Source organism: Balaenoptera acutorostrata, chromosome 13, assembly GCF_949987535.1.
Source record: "Balaenoptera acutorostrata chromosome 13, mBalAcu1.1, whole genome shotgun sequence".
Classification (NCBI taxonomy): Eukaryota; Metazoa; Chordata; class Mammalia; order Artiodactyla; family Balaenopteridae; genus Balaenoptera; species Balaenoptera acutorostrata.
Genome location: NC_080076.1, coordinates 7,739,428 through 7,759,505, shown reverse-complemented (window position 1 = coordinate 7,759,505; position 20,078 = coordinate 7,739,428). Strand labels below are relative to the sequence as shown.

At 41.7% G+C, this 20,078-nt stretch overlaps 1 protein-coding gene across 6 annotated transcripts in view; it reads right to left on the bottom strand.

The window, feature by feature from the left end:
* The window catches only part of RTTN (rotatin), a 142,542-nt gene that overhangs the window by 12,175 nt on the left and 110,289 nt on the right, over nt 1-20,078 (bottom strand). For all 6 annotated transcript variants that reach the window (XR_009005111.1, XM_057527198.1, XM_057527197.1 and 3 more), the window contains 6 exons: nt 13,041-13,146; nt 12,186-12,283; nt 10,323-10,400; nt 6,135-6,261; nt 3,866-4,068; nt 583-850 (listed from right to left, as the gene is read on the bottom strand). Coding sequence is in view for 5 of the 6 variants with exons in the window: in XM_057527198.1 (XP_057383181.1) it covers nt 583-850; nt 3,866-4,068; nt 6,135-6,261; nt 10,323-10,400; nt 12,186-12,283; nt 13,041-13,146 (880 nt within the window). In the remaining variant the exon portion in view is untranslated. The remainder of the gene's footprint in view (nt 1-582; nt 851-3,865; nt 4,069-6,134; nt 6,262-10,322; nt 10,401-12,185; nt 12,284-13,040; nt 13,147-20,078) is intronic.

The window sequence follows — 20,078 nt, the reverse complement described above, 5'->3', positions numbered from 1 at the left end:
CTCCGCATACACGTGAACAAAAGAGACAGAAACCTCCTGACGTGTAAGAGCTTATGTTCTGGTGCAGGCAGACGGGGAACACCTAGGTATACACTGAAAACACAGTGTAGCAGCTGGTGGTAATGCTATGGCGAAAGGTAGAGCAGGGGAAGGGGCAGAGGGTGAGAGGGCGGGGAGGCAGGAGGAAGAGGTGGGGCTACCACGTGGGCAGGCTGGTCTGGGCAGGCTCCTTGGACAGGGCAGCGCCCGCTCAAAGGCTGGAGGAGTCAGAGGACCGGCAAGAGGGACGGGAGGAGGGAGGGGAGAGGAGGTGGGGCCCAGGTCCAGCTCGGTGCTACCTCCTGGATCCAGCCTGGCCGTCGTGCGGCGACTTGTTAGCCCGGGAGACTCAGCAGCATCTCAGGGGCGGGAATCAGGCCCGATTCGATTCATCCCTACAGCTGCGTGCGGCCTCCCACAGGGCCTTGAACGTGGCGCGTGCTGAATAAGCACCTGGCACATTATTTATAAACTATTCTGTGTTTTCACCTGAATAACCACACGTATAAATGGATGCGTGTGGTGTACAGGCAGAATACTCACCATTAGCCAGGATCTTGGGCTTATTGGCAGGGTTGAAGCAAATGTTATGAAAAATAAGAAGAGGTAAATAAGGGCTGCTCTTATGCTTGAATTTGCTCATCTCTGTAAGTAAGTCTAAACAGCCGTCAAGCCTCAGGATCATTTGCTGCCCATCTTCTCCAAATGATATATTCAGGAGTAACTTCAACCAAAGAATGGTCAGATTACTGAGATGTTTATTTCCTCCTTTTGGCAATGTTAGAGACAAAAAGTTCTGTAAGAAGTTACTCTGTGGATAAATAGAGAGAATATTATTTTCCTCTTGAGTCTCTTCATTATTTTCCTAGTCCCTCAGAGATTAAGTACTAGCATTCTGCTCCTCTCTTCCCCAACTTTAATTTCTCCTTCCTCCCAATATCTTCCAAACACTCCATCTATACTGTTTCCAGGTATAAGTGAAAAGGTTAAGGAGAACAAAACAGTGCTCAAATTGTAATTCTTACTAATCCTTTCCTGATGATGGATAAAGTAACTAGTCAACTCTTAGTTATTTAGGATTGATCATTCAGTTTGGGGATTATTTCAGGCTTCTTGAGTTTTCTCTTTCTGTCTACATTCTGGCAATTTTGCTACTCATTTAAAGCTATCCTATAGGAAAGAAAAAGAAACAAAACCTCAGTCAGTCTTGGACACCAGTTAACAACTCTGGTAGTACCAAGGACAAGTGTTTTTTAAAAAAAATCTGTGGGTACATCGTATACTCACTTTACCCCAGCTGCTCACCATTACAGATGATTTCTCGTGGCTACGTGTCATTCTTGTAAACTTACAGATGAGAAAGCTCCATTACTTGACTGTAAGAGTCATTTCAACCTCCAAAGAAAACCCCTTCCATAAAACCACACCAAACCCCGAACTACGTGAAAGACAGTAACTTATTGCCTAGAATAATCTGTATGCAAACAAGGAAAGAAAGCATAAAAGTATCAGATCAAGAAGAAGCCCAGGACAGCATGGGAACCACAGGCATTTGGATCAGGGTGCAGAAATACAATCGCTTAACTTTCACAACTCTCCAGAATAGCTCATCTTTCTTCCTGTTTAACAATTTATTCTGGCTTATTTCTTGGGTTCCCCTACACCTAAATCAAAATTTTGGTTTGAATCTATAAAATAAGTTTGGCACTTTTATGTAAAAGGACTGAGTACAAGAACGAAACGAGCTGCAGAAACATTAGCAACACCAGCCAAGCAACAAGTAAGCTGCAGAACTGCATCCCACTCTGCCCTGCCCTTGCCGTCACTCACATCCCTTCCCACCTCTCAGCCCAAATTAGTGCTTCTTAGATTCACCCCTTGTCCTTCCCATTCAGCTAGATCCTGCCATGATCTTGGAGATCTGGAGTTGACAACAGTGATAAAATATATGATAGTACTTTAAATTGTAACTATGCTCTGGGCAGTCCTTCTTTTTGCTGGGCCTGAAGACATTTTTAGACGATTTCCTGCATTGGGTAGAATGCAAAGAAATATGCCATGGTAGAGAGAAAACAGATGATTTCAGAGTTTTAGTTGTACAACAGCATTAGCTACATTTTTCTAATAACTAGAGATGAGTTACGGGAGGTGTAGCTGAAAGCGTCCAGGGCTCGTCGTAACAATGAGCAGAGGAAGGCTTGGAGGACTCCTAATTAGAGCAGAGGAAAAATAACCTGACCAATCTGCACCTGAAATGGAAATCTGATGAAATGGAGTCCGATCACACTTATATCAAAATACGCCTAAGGGGACTTCCCTGGTGGCACAGTGGATAGGACTGCGCGCTCCCCATGCAGGGGGCCCGGGTTCGATCCCTGGTCAGGGAACTAGACCCCGCATGCCTGCCGCGACTAAGGAGCGCGCCTGCCGCCACTAAGAGCCGGCGCAACCAAATAAATAATTTTTTTTTTTTTTTAAAAAGGAGAAAAACAAAATATGCATAAGTACCTTACCAAAATCATAGATTGGGGGTTGAAATATCTTAGAGATCATTTTGTTTAACCTAAAATTTTTTTGAATGAAGAAACTGAAGCTTAAAAAGAATAAGCGTCAGCTCAGTCACACATCAGATCCAAGATTAGCATTTATATTCCACTTGGGAATTCCTACTTTGCTTCCTACCAGCATGCTCTCCATAAGGAAGTGGCAGAAAGCACTGCCCCTCCCCCAACAAAATCCAGTTCCGGATGACTTCACACACACACACACACAGAGCAAATATCCAGCCATGTGCTGGCAAATAAACAGCTGAGGTGAGAGTAGTAGGTCCCTGATGTGCATGGCGTGAATAGTCCCACCATGGCTGATTTCAAGATACCACCAAGATGTCAGCTGGCTTGCAAAATTCCTGAAGATTAACAAAAACACTCATGAACCAGCGTGAGTTAGCTCCAACATACCACTGAGAAGATCTTTGTTTAGTAAGATTGCTATTTATTTAGAGACTGCACTCACAGTGTGTTTTTTTTTTTGGAGGGGGTGGTGGCTGGCGAGATGATACAATAGAGGAAAAGGAGACTCAGTTCTTAGGAATGTGGTCAACTTTTGCAATTTACCTTGGCCTTCATGTAAATGAAAGGGAAGCATTCAAATTACTATGTACTAGTAAGTAACAGATAATCTGACCATATTCAAACTTCAAGGGATCTTCCAAATTAGGGGTCCTGTTTATACGCACCTAAATACAGCCTAAGGGAACACGTGTATTGGGTTTGCTTAAGCCAACCGTCCCTCTTAAAGAGCCCAAGCTGAAAGCAGCGGCGGGAAGCCATGTCCTGGCACAGGAGTCTCAGGGACTGGAAAGTCACCTGTGCACCATAAAGACGCTAGGTCTAACTTGGGGAGGGGCCGTGACTTCACAAACCGTTCGACAATGCAAATTGAACTAGAACTGTTACTGCTCAATTTGGTCTGTTTGAAGACCAATATATCGCTTTTATGATCTCAAATAAATGTAACACAGCTGTCTTTCTAAAACCGTCATCTTTGAGAGAGAGAAAATACAGTCCAAAAGCTAAGAAGACAGACTAAAAGGGAATGGTATGATCATATTCTAGTTTCTGTCACTTTTCATGTATCACCTATCAACAGGCTTTAAACAAAGTGAACCTCCTGATCCTTTTACAATCCTTTAAAATAAAATGCCTTAAAATCATAATAATTAATCCTAGAAACTGAGTTCTAGACTTTTCACACATGTCCTCGGTTGAAAGGATTATTTTACTGAGTCTTTTTTTATGATAGGAAGGAGAGTTTAAGTACTTACTTTTTGAATTACCCCTTTACAGTCATGAGACAAGGCCAGGTTTGAAAGAAACATGAAAACCATCTGCTGGACTGCAGTGTTCTCGAGAGGCACCTGGGAAGCCATCTTCAGGATACACAGCATCAGGGAGCTGCCAGGGGCCCCTCGATGTGCAGCTTGAACAGGATATTGTCCGTAACTTGACCAACAGAGAGAACTGCAACCTTCAAAAACAACAGTCTATCACAACGTCGTCTCAGCGTCACGCTTTATTTAGTTCAACAACCTGAGTGGTAAAGCATGTCTGTCTATCAAAGCACTTGGCCATTAGCCTGTGAACTGCAATAGCACTGAAGGCCGGTGCTGATATGTCTGCATCTGATCTAATGGACTGAGGGCCTAATGACCTCAATAAAGCATTTAAAAACACTGTGGTCTAATGCCTCCATTTTACAGAAGAAAAAAATGAGGAACGCGATAATCCTGGGGTGGGAGGACAGGACAAATGCACCAGCCATATACGCTAAACGACATCTCAGGGCTCAGAGGTGTCAGTGACTTGCTCAAGGTCACACAGCTCACAAGCAGCGAGCGCCAGCAGTAGCATCAACTGGTTTTCCAGAGTCCAGTGTTTACTCAGTAAATTAAACAACCATATGGGATTTATCAAAGGAGAAAAATAATCATAAAAGAATTAGAAATGCATTTTACTGTATTGTAACGTAAGCCTAAGGTATGATTAGCTTGTGAAAGTCCATGCAAGGAGGCCAGCTTAAGTACAACTAGATCTGAATCAAATACATTCTGTAAAATAAACTCATAAAAGGTAGGTAAACACAAATAAATAGAGTGATCTTTCCTGTATTCACACTACATAGCAGTATCCAAATACCAAGGTTTCCATTCGTTACACAAACTATCACTAAATGATGCAGGTTTGCTTGGAAACAAACAAGACAGGAAAATAAAAAGCTTCTTCCTCAATTAGAACCACATTCTAATATTTGCATCAACTGTAAGTATGTAAGCAACATAGATTATGGTTTCAAAGATTTATCGTAAAGTATTGGGTTGGCCAAAAGTTCGTTCGGGTTTTTCTGTAGCATCTTATGGAACAATCCCAAACTTTTTGGCCAACCCAATACATGTTTCTTTTGCTCAGTATTTTGCAACGGATTCTTTTCTTCCCCTAAGCACACCTCCCTAAACCCTAAATTAAGGAGTGAAGGGTGGGGTAAAGAAGGGTGATGTGCAGAGGCCACACTTCAGAGACGGCCGTGCCCCGCCGGTCACGCTGCGAGAGGCCGTGAGCCGGGGTGGGCGGCAGTGAGAGCAGGAGTGAGGAGGGAAAGTCAACAGCAGCGGCCTGAAAGCAAGGCCGCCGCCGCCGCCCTGCAGCGCTCTGCATACACCACAGAGCCTGAGGCTCCGCTCCCGCCAGGTCACACGGCCAGCGGCACGCGGAGTGGGCAACAGGACGGGCGGCTCCAGGGTGGAGGGAGGAAAAAGCCACCCCCAGCACACAGCGGTGCCAAGATGGCTGTGAATGTTCTCAGTTCCGGTCCTTCCTCTGTCTGTCTTCTGATACACGGAGAATCCAACTGCTACGCTGCTGACTGTTGCTAGAAGAAGCACGCAAACCTTCAACTTGCTGACTAAACCTTAAATCTGTGACCCTAAGTTTACATGGGAAACTCACACTGCCCGCAGTGCCCCCCACTTCCTTCCCCTCAAACAGCTACCTCACACCTTCTCCTCTCTTCCCAAGTCACCTCCCCGCTTGCTCTGCTCTCTCTTAGTTGTTGGCCTCTAACAATGCAGGGCCCCGGGAGGCTCTCAATAAAAAGTCTGTCAAGTGCAGGAATGAAAGAGGCACCCCAACGATACCAACTGTTGCCAAGCCAACCGAACCCAGAACTACCTTTCATCACGCCAGCCTCCTGCTCTGGAATCTCTTAAAGTTTTAACCTTAACCTGTTTTTAAGGTCTTCCATCATAATTTTCACTCTCAATTTTCCTCTTAAATTCAACGTTCTGCTGCCATATAATTGCGACAGTTTCTCCCTCTCTATTCCCTGAGCTGTCTAATGACTCTTCTGTCTCATCAAACATATACTAACATAACTGCTCGTTCTTATAATACCTATGAGAAAGCATACCTGTAACCAACATACCCTCAAATAAGTGGAAGAAACACTTCAAAATGTATATTCATTTTTCCACTTTAACAACATTACATAAGATTAGTATTGTAGTATATTTTTGAAAGGCAGCATTGGGTTCCATTTACCATTTGGAAAATTTGCAGTATAGACACAAAGCAGCTGCAGGGCAGTTTGCATCAGTGAATCATCCATCAAAAGCCAAGGCCAGAGAGCGTGCAAGACAGGGACGAGATGAGCTTCCAGGGCTGACTCCTGCAGCAGGAAGGAAACAAGGGCAGCATTAGTCTGAATAATGAAAATATAAATTAAAATCAAAGCCAGAAAACTTGTCACCAACATGAGACAAAAACTGAATTGATTTTTGTTCTGATTAGAGAAAGGAATCCTATGGACAGATTCAGCACCTTGCAACCCGGACTGCCCTGACCACAAGCCTGACCAGTCTCAGGAAGTCCCTGCAACACTGGGGTGACCAGAATACGCAGCTTAGGTCAGAAATGTAGAAAAACAGCTTCTGAACCTGTAAATTAAGCAAGACAGTGATATCTTGCAACATTAAATAAACTCTTATAAATGCTATGATATGGTTAAGAAAAGGGATTTTCTCATTAAGGAAACATTCTGATCAATTCTGAGTTCTCCCCTCCCCCCCCTCCCTGGGTGTATGTATATGTATCTATATCTAATATGTGTGGCTAGACAGATAGATCAGAAGTAGACTACTGTTTTTTTTTTTTTTTTTTTTATATTTTTGCCTTGTTTTGTGTCCTCAATTGGTTTTTCACTTCAGTTACTTTTTTTTTTTTTAATTAATTAATTAATTTATTTATTTATTTTTGGCTGTGTTGGGTCTTCGTTTCTGTGCGAGGGCTTTCTCTAGTTGTGGCAAGTGGGGGCCACTCTTCATCGCGCTGCGCAGGCCTCTCACCATCGCGGCCTCTCCCGCTGCGGAGCACAGGCTCCAGACGCACAGGCTCAGCAACTGTGGCTCACGGGCCCAGCCGCTCCGCGGCACGTGGGATCTTCCCAGGCCAGGGCCCGAACCTGCGTCTCCTGCATTAGCAGGCAGGTTCTCAACCACTGCGCCACCAGGGAAGCCCTAGACTACTGTTTTTAAATAAGCTGAATATGATAAACTTCAGTCAAAATATTATGCTAAATCAATCATTCTTAAGTAACTCAGTTTTTATTACGAAGATCAGTTACCGCTGGGACAATATTATGGATAAAATATAACTATTGGCAGTAAATGCAACAATTTTTTTAATGAACAGAATTACTAGGCAATTTGTAGACCCATGTGCACACGTGTGGGCCTTCATATAATGCCCTACACAATTTTATGGAGTATCAGTACTCCGTAAAGAGAGTAGGCAGGTTATTCCCAATGCTACTCCCCACTCTCCACAGGCTTGGAGCACAGCCCTACGACTGCCGCAGACGACCCTGCTTACTGTTTCACAGAGAAGACAGAAACGATGAGGTATGAGCTCCTTCTCTACTCCGCCGTTCCATCCACACGGTCTATCTGTGTTTCCCTGCATTCATCCTTCCTGCCTGGCAGTGAGGAATAGGTGCTCCTCTTTCGGCAGAGACTGATCCGTCCATCTGTGTTCTGGAACACAGCCCCGCGTGCCTCCTCAGGGATCTTTACCCATCTATTAGTTCTTCCCTTCCTGTCTCTTTAATAACTAGGCCCCGATTTGCTCATTTCTGTTTATATTTAAGCACTTTACATGTTAGGAGTAAACATACAGACTAGCTTCCTTTGATGCTGTATGTCCTAAATTATAAATGCTGCTTTTCAGAACCAAGCTTCTAGGAAGAGTACTCTTACTGCTGTCATTTCCCAGCTATTATTTAATCTTCAGCTTACTTCAATTTCTTTTCTGAACTGATGAGGCTGGTAAAATCGCTCCTACCTTTATAGCTGTCAAACCCTCAGGCACTGTGGCAACTATTAAGGGCTCTTTCTTCTTCATTTCCATGCAGTCCCTCTATCCTAGAACCCCTCCAAACTCTCTCCAGCATTCCCTTCTCAGCTGTTTTCTGTCTCCTCTTAAATGGTTATATTTTCGGAGGATATGACCTAGGCTTTCACTATATGCTCTCTTGGGAAATTTCAACGATAGTCATGGCTACAAACACCTCTATGCACTGCTAACTCCTAAGATCCCCAGTCTGCGCTGCCCCTCAGAGTCCCAGAGCCATGTAATCCACTGACCACCAGCCACTTTCCACCCTGATAGCCCGAAGACACTTTACACTACGACGTGCGAACCCAACATGAGGATCCCTCACGGCTACACGCCGCTCTGTTAGGCACGCCTGCGGTAAACTTGAGCCTGGAAGTCGTTCTACATCTCTCTTCTTTCTCCTCAGTCTCTCGCATTTGCTCCCCTCCCTCCTTCCCCGCTCTCCCTGCCTGGCTAAGGTCTCGTCACCTCTTGCTGCACCAGCACATTCACCTCCTCTAATCTTGCCCGCTCTTCAGTCCATCTACCTCACAGCCCCGGTGACCTTTCCGGTATGGAAACTCCTCCGTGTCATAGGTATAGACAGCGGGGTGGGGCGGGCGTTGGGTGACTTGGTGAATCACCACAAGAGTGACCAACAGTTAGTGATGGGAGTGTGTCACACACCTCAGGTAAGTTGGAACAGGAAAAGAAATTAAGAATCTTTGCCCCCTAGAACTATGTTTATTCTCAAGAGTAATCTAAATATTCTTCTTTGGATTCCTTATTAAACAACTTGGAAATGCAGAAACACGTGATTTACGGAGAGATTACACTTTCATAGTTGGCTAATGTGTTACAAATGTGAACACTACACTTGCAACCAGTACCCAGGCGAGCATCTCGGAAGTCCACAGGCAGATCCTACTTGGAAAGTGTGCTGGCGTGTTGCCTGAGTGAGGTGTCACGGACGCACACCAACTGCACCCAGTCACAAGGACCCTAACAAGCTTAGTAAATGACACCTCTATTTGGAGTAAAAAGTTTGTGCCATTGGGAATCTTAATGGAATCTCTCAATGCTTAATTCCCATCAAATTGCTTTGAAATGTAAACTGTTAGTCATGTGTCTTGAACAGATTATTTTACACAGTTTAAGGGATATGTGTTCAAGATGTTCATTTCCTAGATATAGTATATATTTTCCAGTTTTATCACAACTAAAAACAAAAAAGGTACGAAATTTTTTTAAAAAAGAAAACTTCTGTAATTTATCTTCATCTTAGTCATTTTCCATAGTAATTCTGTGTGGAAGCTAGTTCTTCAAAAGTGTCGTATCACTATGACCAAGCAAATCAAAGTGTTCCAGACACTATATCCTGTATAACAGCACCAACGGCTGTGTTAAATGACAGCGTCAATGCTCACAGACAGAGCAAAACAACAGAGGGGCTGCGGCAGAGCTGGGAGTGAAGAACCTCCTGGACGTCAACAGGCCCACACTCGGCAACAGCAGTAAGCGATTTCTCCTCTGAAGCGGGAGACACCCTCATCTTCTTTCCTATGGATGCAGACACCTCTACTTATCCCCTTGGGCAGCTGTCTAACAACCACCTTTGAAAAAATTCTGCCTTAAGATACATACATAGCCATGGGGCTTCCCTGGTGGTGCAGTGGTTAAGAACCCGTCTGCCAATGCAGGGGACATGGGTTTGAGCCCTGGTCTGGGAAGATTCCCACATGCCGCGGAGCAACTAAGCCCGTGCACCACAACTACTGAGCCTGCGCTCTAGAGCCTGCGAGCCACAACTATTGAGCCTGCGTGCCACAACTACTGAAGCCCTCAAGCCTAGAGCCCGTGCTCCACAACAAAGAGAAGTCACTGCAATGAGAAACCCACGCACTGCAACGAAGAGTAGCCCCGGCTCGCCACAACTAGAGAAAAGCCCGCATGCAGCAATGAAGACCCAACACAGTCAAAAATTAATTAGTTAATTAATTAATTTAAAAAGAAAAAGGACATACACAGCCATTCATTTCATCTTAGTTAAAAAAAAAAAAAAACAACCGAAATGGCTACTAGTAGAAAAAAAGAGGCTCAAGTTTGCTTTAGCTGCCTGAAGTTAAAGTTTCAGTGATAAAGTTAAAACGCCAACATAAGAAATGTCATCAGGGTTGAGGAATTATGATAAGATTAGGTGCATCCATTTCTGAGAATGAACACTGAGCTTACAAACCAATCAAACGTGCATCAAAAAAAAAAATTCGAAGAGTTTTCCATTTTCCCTAATTATCTCATATAAAATTTAAACTGTTTAATAACAGCACTATCAAAATTTTGAAAAGAAGCTCTACTTACTTTACATTCTTCATTTTGATAAAGACAATTTCTTAGGAGCTGCATGGCAATGCTTAACTCTTTAATAAAACCATCCTCCTGTTTAAACAAAAAGCAGTTGAAAAATGTGAACAACAATAGCATATTCCACTTTTTACATATAGTAATTCCTTCTCCCCTGGGTCACATTACAATGCAGCTATGCTCTCACTGTGCCTGACCACCATAGCTTTGAGGGAACTGACAGGCTAATGATCTCTGACAGATGACCATATCTCGAGAAGCACATCCACCAAGAAAAAGCTATTTCTGTTCTATCAAGCACGGAGGAACTGAGATATATAATAAGCTCCATGTTTCATCTCGATAAAGTGAAGCAGGTACTGACTGGTTTTCAGTCATATCAGGTGTTGGCTGACACTCTCAATGATGAAGTAAAGGGCCTCTGCATGAGAGGAAAAAGGAAAAGAGGCAAGAAAAGAAACTGACAAACATATAAGCCCCTGGACCAATGAAATTATCAAATATGGCTTTTTCTTGGTTTCTTATCAAATGCAGTAGAAACTAGTTACTACATAGACTGCTGCAATAATGGTCTTAGATCTATATATATATATTATATGTATATATAATAGATATACTTATAAACATATACACATATTCACTTTCTCAGTAAGCCTGTGTGGCAGATCTTTTTAACCATAGTTATTAGTATTAACCATTGCTATTATATAAAAACTGTGTTATTTCCAACAGTTCAGATACGGAAGCAACCTAAGTGACCACTGACAGATGAATGGATTAAAAACATGTGGTGTATATATCCAATGGAATATTACTCAGCCACACACACACACACACACACACAATCCTGCCATTTGCAGTAACACAGATGGACCCTGAGGGCACTATGCTAAGTTAAAGAAGTCAGACAGAGAAAGACAAATGTTGCATGATTACACCCACATGTGGAATATAAAAAACAAACAAACAAACAAAAGCCCCCAAAACAAATGAACAAACCAAACAAAATAAAAACAAACACGGAGATACAGAGACCAGAGCAGTGGTTACCAGAAAGGGAAGGGATGAGGGGGAGGGCAAAAAGGGTAAAGGGAGTCAACTCTACAGTGACAGATGGAAACTAAACTTTTGGTGATGAGTATGGTGTAGCGTATACAGAAATAGAAATATAATGTTGTACACATGAAACATATAATGTTATAAACCAATGTTATCTCAATACAAAATATAATTTTTTTAAAAACCTGTGTTATTTCAAGTTTACCATGAAAATGCAGTTTGAACATGAGTCCAGCAGACTCAACGCTTAAAAGAGACATTCAGAAGTCATGGAAGGAAATAAACACGGATTAGGAATACCAGCTCTGCAACCACCCAGATACGGGGCAAACAGTGGCTTTATCCATTATTAGTTATGTGACTGTGGTGTCATGAGTGTGCAGGGGATAATAAATATGAAATGTTTACAATAGTGCCTACCATATAGAAAACACTTAGGAAGTTATCTCATTCCTAGTGAACCTACGAGAGAAATATTTTCTTTTTGTAGTATAAAAACGTATCATGCACACTCCAAAATGCTTATAACAACAACATATAATATATAAATCTCATTAAAAGATTTTCAAGTGAGAACTAAGAGAGAGACACACACACACACACACACACACACACACACACAAACCCCGAACGCAAACCTGCTAATGTAGAAATCCCATTCATTTATTTGGCTGTACCTTTCTTCTAAAACAGACACTCATTTCAACCAAACATTGGTGTCATTTATAAGCACAAGGATACTGGAGAGACGGTCTCTACGTATGGCCCTTCCTGCCTCCCAGAACTTGAGAATTCAGTCACCTTTTTCTTCAGTGCTGCCCTCCCAGGCCTCAGAGATTCCAGGTTCAGCTGTGCGTGAATGTGCTTCATCTGCTCCACGCAACTGTCTATTAGATGGGCTGAAAGGCAAAATCCAAAACAATCAAAAGGATATTCCATTTCCGAAAAAGTTAAAACTACACATAACAAACTCTCAAAAAAATAACATTTTCTATTTCCAACCAACTTCATTTTCGCACTTGCAGTGAGACGTTAATGAATCAGAGGATAAAAACGTAAGAGAACTAAAATGCTAAAGCCCGCTTGTTTTCAACTTAGTATGATACCACCCACGTCTCATTTACGTTGGAGGCGTGCAGAGTTTGTTTCAGTAGCAAAGTCACAACTCAAATCAGTGGGCTTGATGTTGCTGCTTGATGTTCTCTTTCATCTCTAAGACCTGTGCTCCCTGATTCCAGATGAGAAATTATGACACACTAGAGGGGAAATTTCTACGAAAATATAGGATCATCTAATGCAGTTGTTATTACTATCAAAACTACGTGATTTCTTCACGTGTGCAATATGTGCTTGTGGTTACTATTATGAAATTGAGTGATGTGCTATTTTTAAAATCTTCTCTAATATTTAGATATAGATTCTCTGGAGTCAGAATCATTACACAAAAAATAATCTACGTGTGTAATCTTTTTATTTTAAAAGTAATGCATGTTTACTATGTTTCTGTACAGGGAAAATAAAACCTGTATTTTTTTTACTGACACTAAAGCTCTTTACACTCTTTCTTTGAGTCCAAAGAAAATTAAAACGAACAGGCAGTAAAATATACGAATTGAAAGCATGCCATAAAAAGAGCTGATGCGTCAGGTGGCTCACCCTTCAGCGCGCGTTTCTGTGCTCTTCTGCTGACGGCCAGAAGCGACATCAGCGCATTCACAGCGACTCTTTTCAGGACATCTCTGGAGGATCTTCCTTCATAACACTGCAAAGAACATATATCAAACTGCCTTCGGGAAAAACTTAAGCTGGAGCAAAATGGTTGTGAATAAAAGATGCATTCCATTTAAAAGCTATGGTTAGTTTTCAACTATTCCATGAAATTCACTGGAATCTGATGAATTATTAAGATTTGAGAATCCTCTGTGTGGATAAGACTGAATAAGAAATTTATAATATGGAAAAGACCAAAAATCATTCTCAAAGACTCATCATCTAAAGAAAAAAGCTATGTTTAGTACTAACACATAGCAAGTTTATGCACTTAATCAAATTCACCAGGGAATATATGAACACGTGTAATTTATTTAAAAGGGCCCTTGGAAAACTGTGGAATTGGAGAACTGTTATCAAATTCCTCCTGTCTTCTTCTTGAGACACATTCCCCTCCCTCAATTTCTACTCAATGTACCCCTGTATCTCAGGTGATTTGGTTCTTCCCATCTTTCATTTCTATAGCAACATTAACCTATCATGTGGCATGTTTTTCAAAAAAAAATTAATTTTTTGACTCTCACATAAATGAAAAATCACTTGTAATTTTGAAAATGCTGGTATTTTGGTATATTTCCTTTATACATTTGAATTTATGAGTTAAAAATCTTTCATTATAAAAAATTCAAGTACGTGTAAGAGTAGAAAAAACAGGATAACAAACCCTCATACTCTTGTAAAACGTTTTAGGCTGAAGTATTTTAAAGTAAACAGTAGACATCATAAGATGGTACACTCCAGTACACAGAACCATAAGGCCATTATCATGCCTAAACTACTTATCAATAGTTTCTTGGTATCAGCTAATATGCAGTCAAAATTCAGATTTTTCTCTTTTGTCTCAAAAATGTCTTCTCACAGTTGGCTTATTGGAATCGGGACCCAGTGGAGCCGTCACATCATATCTGTACATTGTATCGCCTATGATCACCTGCCTCTTCCCCCCTACCCCGCCCCACCCACCAGGGTTTTTCACTGTTGTTGTTGAGACGTTGAATAAACCAGATCAGTCATCCTACAGAATGGCTCACGTTATGGAACAGTCTGTTTGCTTCCTTGTAATGATTTTAATTTGTCTTCTCTCCTTTGTTATTTCCCATTTACTGGGTGTTTTAGCTCTAAAGGGTTGACTAGATTCAGGTGAATTTTTCGTGGTAAGATTCTCATGTGGATATATGAGTACATTTTTATTACAAGTTCAAGGGGTTCATAAGCTCAAGTTGAAGAATCTAGAAGTTCTTCATTTGGTTTATAAATATTAGATATCATTCAAATTCATAACTTTTCCTTCTACCATAATTTAAAAATGATCCAGCTTTACAGTATTATTAAAATTAAGCTTAAATGACATAATTTTACATAAAATATAGTAGAGCATAATTACACAGGTGCAACTCCATTTACAATTCCAGCCCGGCCTACACTTGGCAGCGTGACATGGGAGGAGCCTGCAGAGAAGAGTGGGGGGCCTCCCAGCCCTCCCACCAGGGGCAGTGATTCCATCTTAAATATCTCACTTAGGTCGCTGCCTCAAACCAGGCAGGTCCCTGTCCAGCCAATGTTAGATATTAAATGGCCAGGCCAGGGATGCTTGATAAAGACCATGCTGAGTGTGACCATGAGAAAGGGGTGAAAAGGCAGTGAAGTGTTATAGGATGATGAATATCTATAGAGTATAATCATTATAGTTAACTATGAGAATCCCAATTTGTCTATAAACAATCTTCACCATTAATAGGAAAACTGCTCTCACAAGCACATCCTTATTGAACCGGCACGTATTAGTGATTTGAGAAAAACAAAACTGAGCTCATTGAAAAACACTACTCATCTACTGTCTGCAGCAATGAGGGAAAAAAGGAGGTAAGAGTTCTAGGGAAAGAGTTGTGCACACAGATGTGTCTTTTATTCTCTCGTGAAATCTCATTAAAATGACAGAAATGGGATTAAACACACACACACACAGACACACACACACGTGCAAGTTTGGAAACTAGAAAGTCGATGGGTGAATGGCCAATGCATTCGCAGGCCTGAGAATCCAGATTCTAAGCGATGAGTGAGAAAAACAGAGTATCACCCCAGTCCATACACTGAATTGACAACGGCTGAGGAAACTTAGTACCATGTACCCCGGGAAGTGAGAGTGAAGGAGGACTGTTTGAAAAAGCTCTGAGAAGCAGTTACATGACCAGATTCTTCCCATCAGGCTCTGTGCAGCCAAGCCACTCTTCCTCCCCAATCCTTGTAAAAAACTGGAGGTCTAGTCTCTGGAGAGGATGAGTTAGAAGGATTCTAAACTGGCAGAGATTCGGCACCTGTGTAGGCGAGGGTGTTCTACCGAAAACAAGGAAGGATTAAGTGAAACTGTTCCAATGAAATTCTAAGACCCCAGCTCTCTCCAACTTTGCTGCAGAACAGCTGGCACGTGGGTTTTCAACCCCAGGCAGGAGGTCAGAAGCTTCCTCTCTTGGGAATGTGACAGGCTCACCGAGACTGGGTCACAAAACGACCCAGCCAGATCCCTCCCGCACAGAGCCTGCAGCTCGCCAGCGCCACTCACATGCTCAGAGCACCCACCTGCTTTACGCCTCCCAGTTTAAAATATAACAGACAACCAAGATTACCAGACATCTGACAAAAGCTCCCACAGCAGGGGATAGAAAACAAAATAATGGGAGGAAAAAGAAGAAAAGAGAGATTATGCAGGAAGAAGAAAACTTAACAAAAGTTCCCAGCACACAGAGCCTATAAAGTGGAGGGAATGTCAATGAAGTCATTAAAAAACAGGAGTTTACAGATGAAAAGAACCCCCGAGAAAGCCCAGCACAACAGAAAAAAGAGACCCACACCTAGGTACTTCATCAGGAAAATGCAGAATATTAGGGACAAAAAAAAAATTCTAAAAACTTCCAGGAGAGAGATACCAGGAATCACAATGGCTTCAGAATTCTCTACAGTAACATGAAAAGTTAAAGGAAATAGACAAATGCTGTTAAAACTCTGAAGTGAATGATTTCCAGTCCAGAATTCTCACTTGGCCAAACTATAAATTAAATGGAAGCGTGGCTAGATTTCAAAAAAGCCTCCTATGCGCCTTTTCTCTGGAAGCTGCTGGAAAAGAAACTCTACCAAAAGAAGGCATGGGTCACAGGAGAAGGCAGAGAGGTGAAGGAATTCCCCAGGAAGGAAGTGAATGGAGACCCCAGGATGACACTGGGCACCAAGCAGGTCAGAAGGAATCGGGAGTCATTTCTTCCGGAAGATGAAGCTGATACAAGTTCTGACATTTCTGAATATACTAGGAAGACATTCAATGGCTGGCAAAGAACAAGGAGCTTTCCAGTGATAAGAGAAAACTCATCAAATGAAAAATAATACAATTACCTCTAAGGAAAAAGAAAGCTGTGCAGGAAAAGAAAGGTGAACACTGCAACATGGTTCAATTGTGTATACCGTTTTCACAGTTTAACACTACACCCTGCCTAATCCTAGTCAATGTGAAGCTATATAATACTGGGGGAATGAGAGGGAAACCCACCGCGGTTGGGTAGGTAGGTGGAACATGGAAAGAGAGTTAAAAGTCTCATTTTCCACACCAGAAAATCAACAGAGTCCAAAACTAAATAATCAAGATAAAGAAATACAAGCATGTTATTTAGAGACATGGAAGGGAAACTATAAAATAATAAGCTAAAGAGGTACAAGGAGTCACCTCTGAGAAGAGGGAAATGAGAGAAGGTGGCAGAAGTTCCCTACTTTGGTTAAAAATACTTACAAAACTGGCACTCTAAAATGTGTAGGTGGTAAAACTGGTATGAAAACCCAAAACTTAAAAAAAAAAAAAAGAAAGAAAGAAAGAAAGAGAGAACTAACCTCTAGTAAATCCACACACTTTTCAACATCGACCGAAGGCCAGAGCACAGGATTTAATTTCGTCTCCCACTTAGCTCTTGCTGCAGACAAGGAGTTGTGAGCGTCAGGGCAGGACACCCTGCAAGGGAGAGGAGCCGGGGGCGGGAGGGGAGGCTAAGATTCCACATACAACAGGTGAAGTGACAGACAACTAGCTACTGGATGATGCGGACACGCAAAACAAATCAAGAGGATACAGAGCGAGAAACCATAGGCAGAAAGAAAATAAGAGGACTCAATGTAATTTGTTTAAATATTATGCAGTTTTTGATATAACTCCTCCTATATACTAGGTGATCTAGACTTTTTGCTTTCTTTCCACAAGGTACTAAAGTAGAGAAAAGCCTTTTTAATTACAGTGAACATTCACTAACACAGCAGAATCTCAAATATATAACAAGTCTTCTCTCCAACAGATTTACTGTTGAATTTTACCACTCACTGAGCAGTAGTGCAAAACATACCTCCTAAAATGTGACATAAGAGTTTGCTGTTTCCTTGCATTACTATCCTCAGATATCATATCAAATAAAAAGAGTAAAAATAATCCAACATATCAATTACAGACAAGACCTATTATAGAGATAGCTTTTACTAATCTTGTTATCTATATGTATTTGCAAATGAAACATACTGAGTATCTCACTAGAGAAGGCAAAATCTCCATTAAGTCAAATGTGTTCAATATTTTATGTTCAAAAGACAGCTAACAGTTTCTGACCTGAAACCACCCTGAAACTGCCTCAATACAGAATTACAAAAATTATGGAAAAATAAACATACGTGATTTAAGAGATGAGTACCAAATGCAAACTTTCAACATGTACCATCCGTAGGATACTGCTGTAAAGCAGCCGTTACAAAAGATTCTCTGTCAAGACATTTTAATTGAAGTTACAAACAATATAATAATTTATCAGGAGACGGAGAATTTTAGAGCCAGCAGAAACTGAGCAATAATGTAATACAATCCTACTATTTTGCATCGAAGAACCGAATCAGAAAAGGTTAAGTGATATGCCTAAGGTCACACGTCTAATATTTTTTGAGTAAAGTTTTACAGAAAATTTAAATACACCTTTGAAGGGCAATTTCAGAATACTATTTTTTCTGATAATTTAAAGACTATAGTTTACTTTGCTTTATATAACTCCCGGCACAATTCATGGCCCACATGGATATATATTAAGAAACATATGCGATTTATTATAATGTGTTGCTGCTTAATGCATTCTAACAATATTTTAATTCACATATCATCTTTATGCAGGGCACTGTAAAGAAAACACAGTATCTGCAGTTTAACAAGTTCATTAATAAACGCCCCATCTCATGTCAGGCATACGTTTTTCTCATAAACTGCCACAGGTACAATTCCTTTCTCTCCTTTGTCTTAAATTTCTGTGCCCTTCTAACAGAAGTCACATATTCATATTCTACTGTTTACATGAGCAAGAAGAGTATGATTTATAAGGAAACACGATTTAAGTAACTGGTTAACATATCCATATCCACACAGATCTTATATCTTTTGCAATGTGGAAGAAATAGGGAGGAAAGTTAGCTAATCATCAGGAAAACCACTGAGATACCCTCTGTTTCCCTGAAGAGGAAAACACGTTGGCACGAGCAAAGGCCCCTCACCCAGGAGAAGAGTGTTCTGCCAAAGCCAAAGTTGGGAAACTGGTAATGACTTCTCATCGGGGCTGGGGGAGAACTTCGGTAAAGTGTACATTTTAGTTTCCTGCTTATAACACAGTGGTCCTTCGGTATCCACAGAGGATTGGTTCCAGGATCCCCGTGAACCCCAAAATCTGCGGAGGGTCAAGTCCCTCACATAAAATGGTGAAGTATTTGCATATAACCTAGGCACATCCTCCCACGTACGTTAAGCCATCTCTAGATTACGTCTAATACCTAATACAATGTAAATGCTATGGGAATAGTTGCTGGGCATGCAGCAAATTCAAGTTTTGCTTTTTGGAACTTTCTGAAAATTTTTTAAAAAACATTGTCAATCCGCATTTGGTTGACTCCATGGAGGCAGGACCCGCAGATACGGAGAGCCAACCGTATTCCTTAAAGTGCAAAATCGGACTCAGTTAATCATGGGACTCAGTTAATCAAGCCTATTGTTGTGATGGTGACTGAGACAATTAGAACAGTGTCCAGTTTGGGTTCTAAACTAAGAAAAATCGAGTGGAATGAGTGAGGGAGGAGCTACAGGAAGTGGTGGCTTCCCAAGAATAGGTGTCTTTGAGGAATGCTTTGGGGACCTGTCCCCTAGAGCTCCAGCTCCTCAGGAAGCTGCTGAGACAGAAGAAGAAGTGTCGGGGAGCCCCTACCAGGCTCCTTCCTGTGCCATGAGGACCACTAGAGTCCGCTGGGCGAGGGGGACAGAAGTCCCCGAGGAGCCCGCGAGCCCCTCCGCAGGCAGCTCAGGCGGGGCCGGGGGCTGCCCGTGCCTCCGCCACCTCCGCACCCCAACACAATCAGGCTGTCATGCCAAACACACAGGGGGCCATGCCAGGAGGACCTGCGCGACCACAACCCTCCCGGGCCTGGGAGGCGCAAAGACCCCAGAACCCTAGGCCCCGGGGACGGCAGCAAGTGGGCAGAACACACGCTGACTGTGAAACGCGGCTGGCTGCCCGGGAAGCAGAAGCAAACCCTTCAATGCGCCCACCCACCACTGACCCACCTTGCAGTGAGAAGACGAAAATCATAAAACCACATGATTATTTTCTTTTCATTTTAACTTTATTGGAGTATAGTTGATTTATTAAATGTGATTATTATTAAAAAGGATTCTTAATACTGAAAAATCTAGTAATATTCCTATTTGTAAAAAGCTGTGCAACTCAGGAAACACTTCCCATTTATTTTTAACTGTTAATCTATATATAAAATAACAATACTTTAGTGGCTTTAGAAAGTTTTTGATGAAACAAAATTCTTTTTTCATATTTTAGGATTGCAAAAAATAAGTTTACAAGATAAAATAGGCAG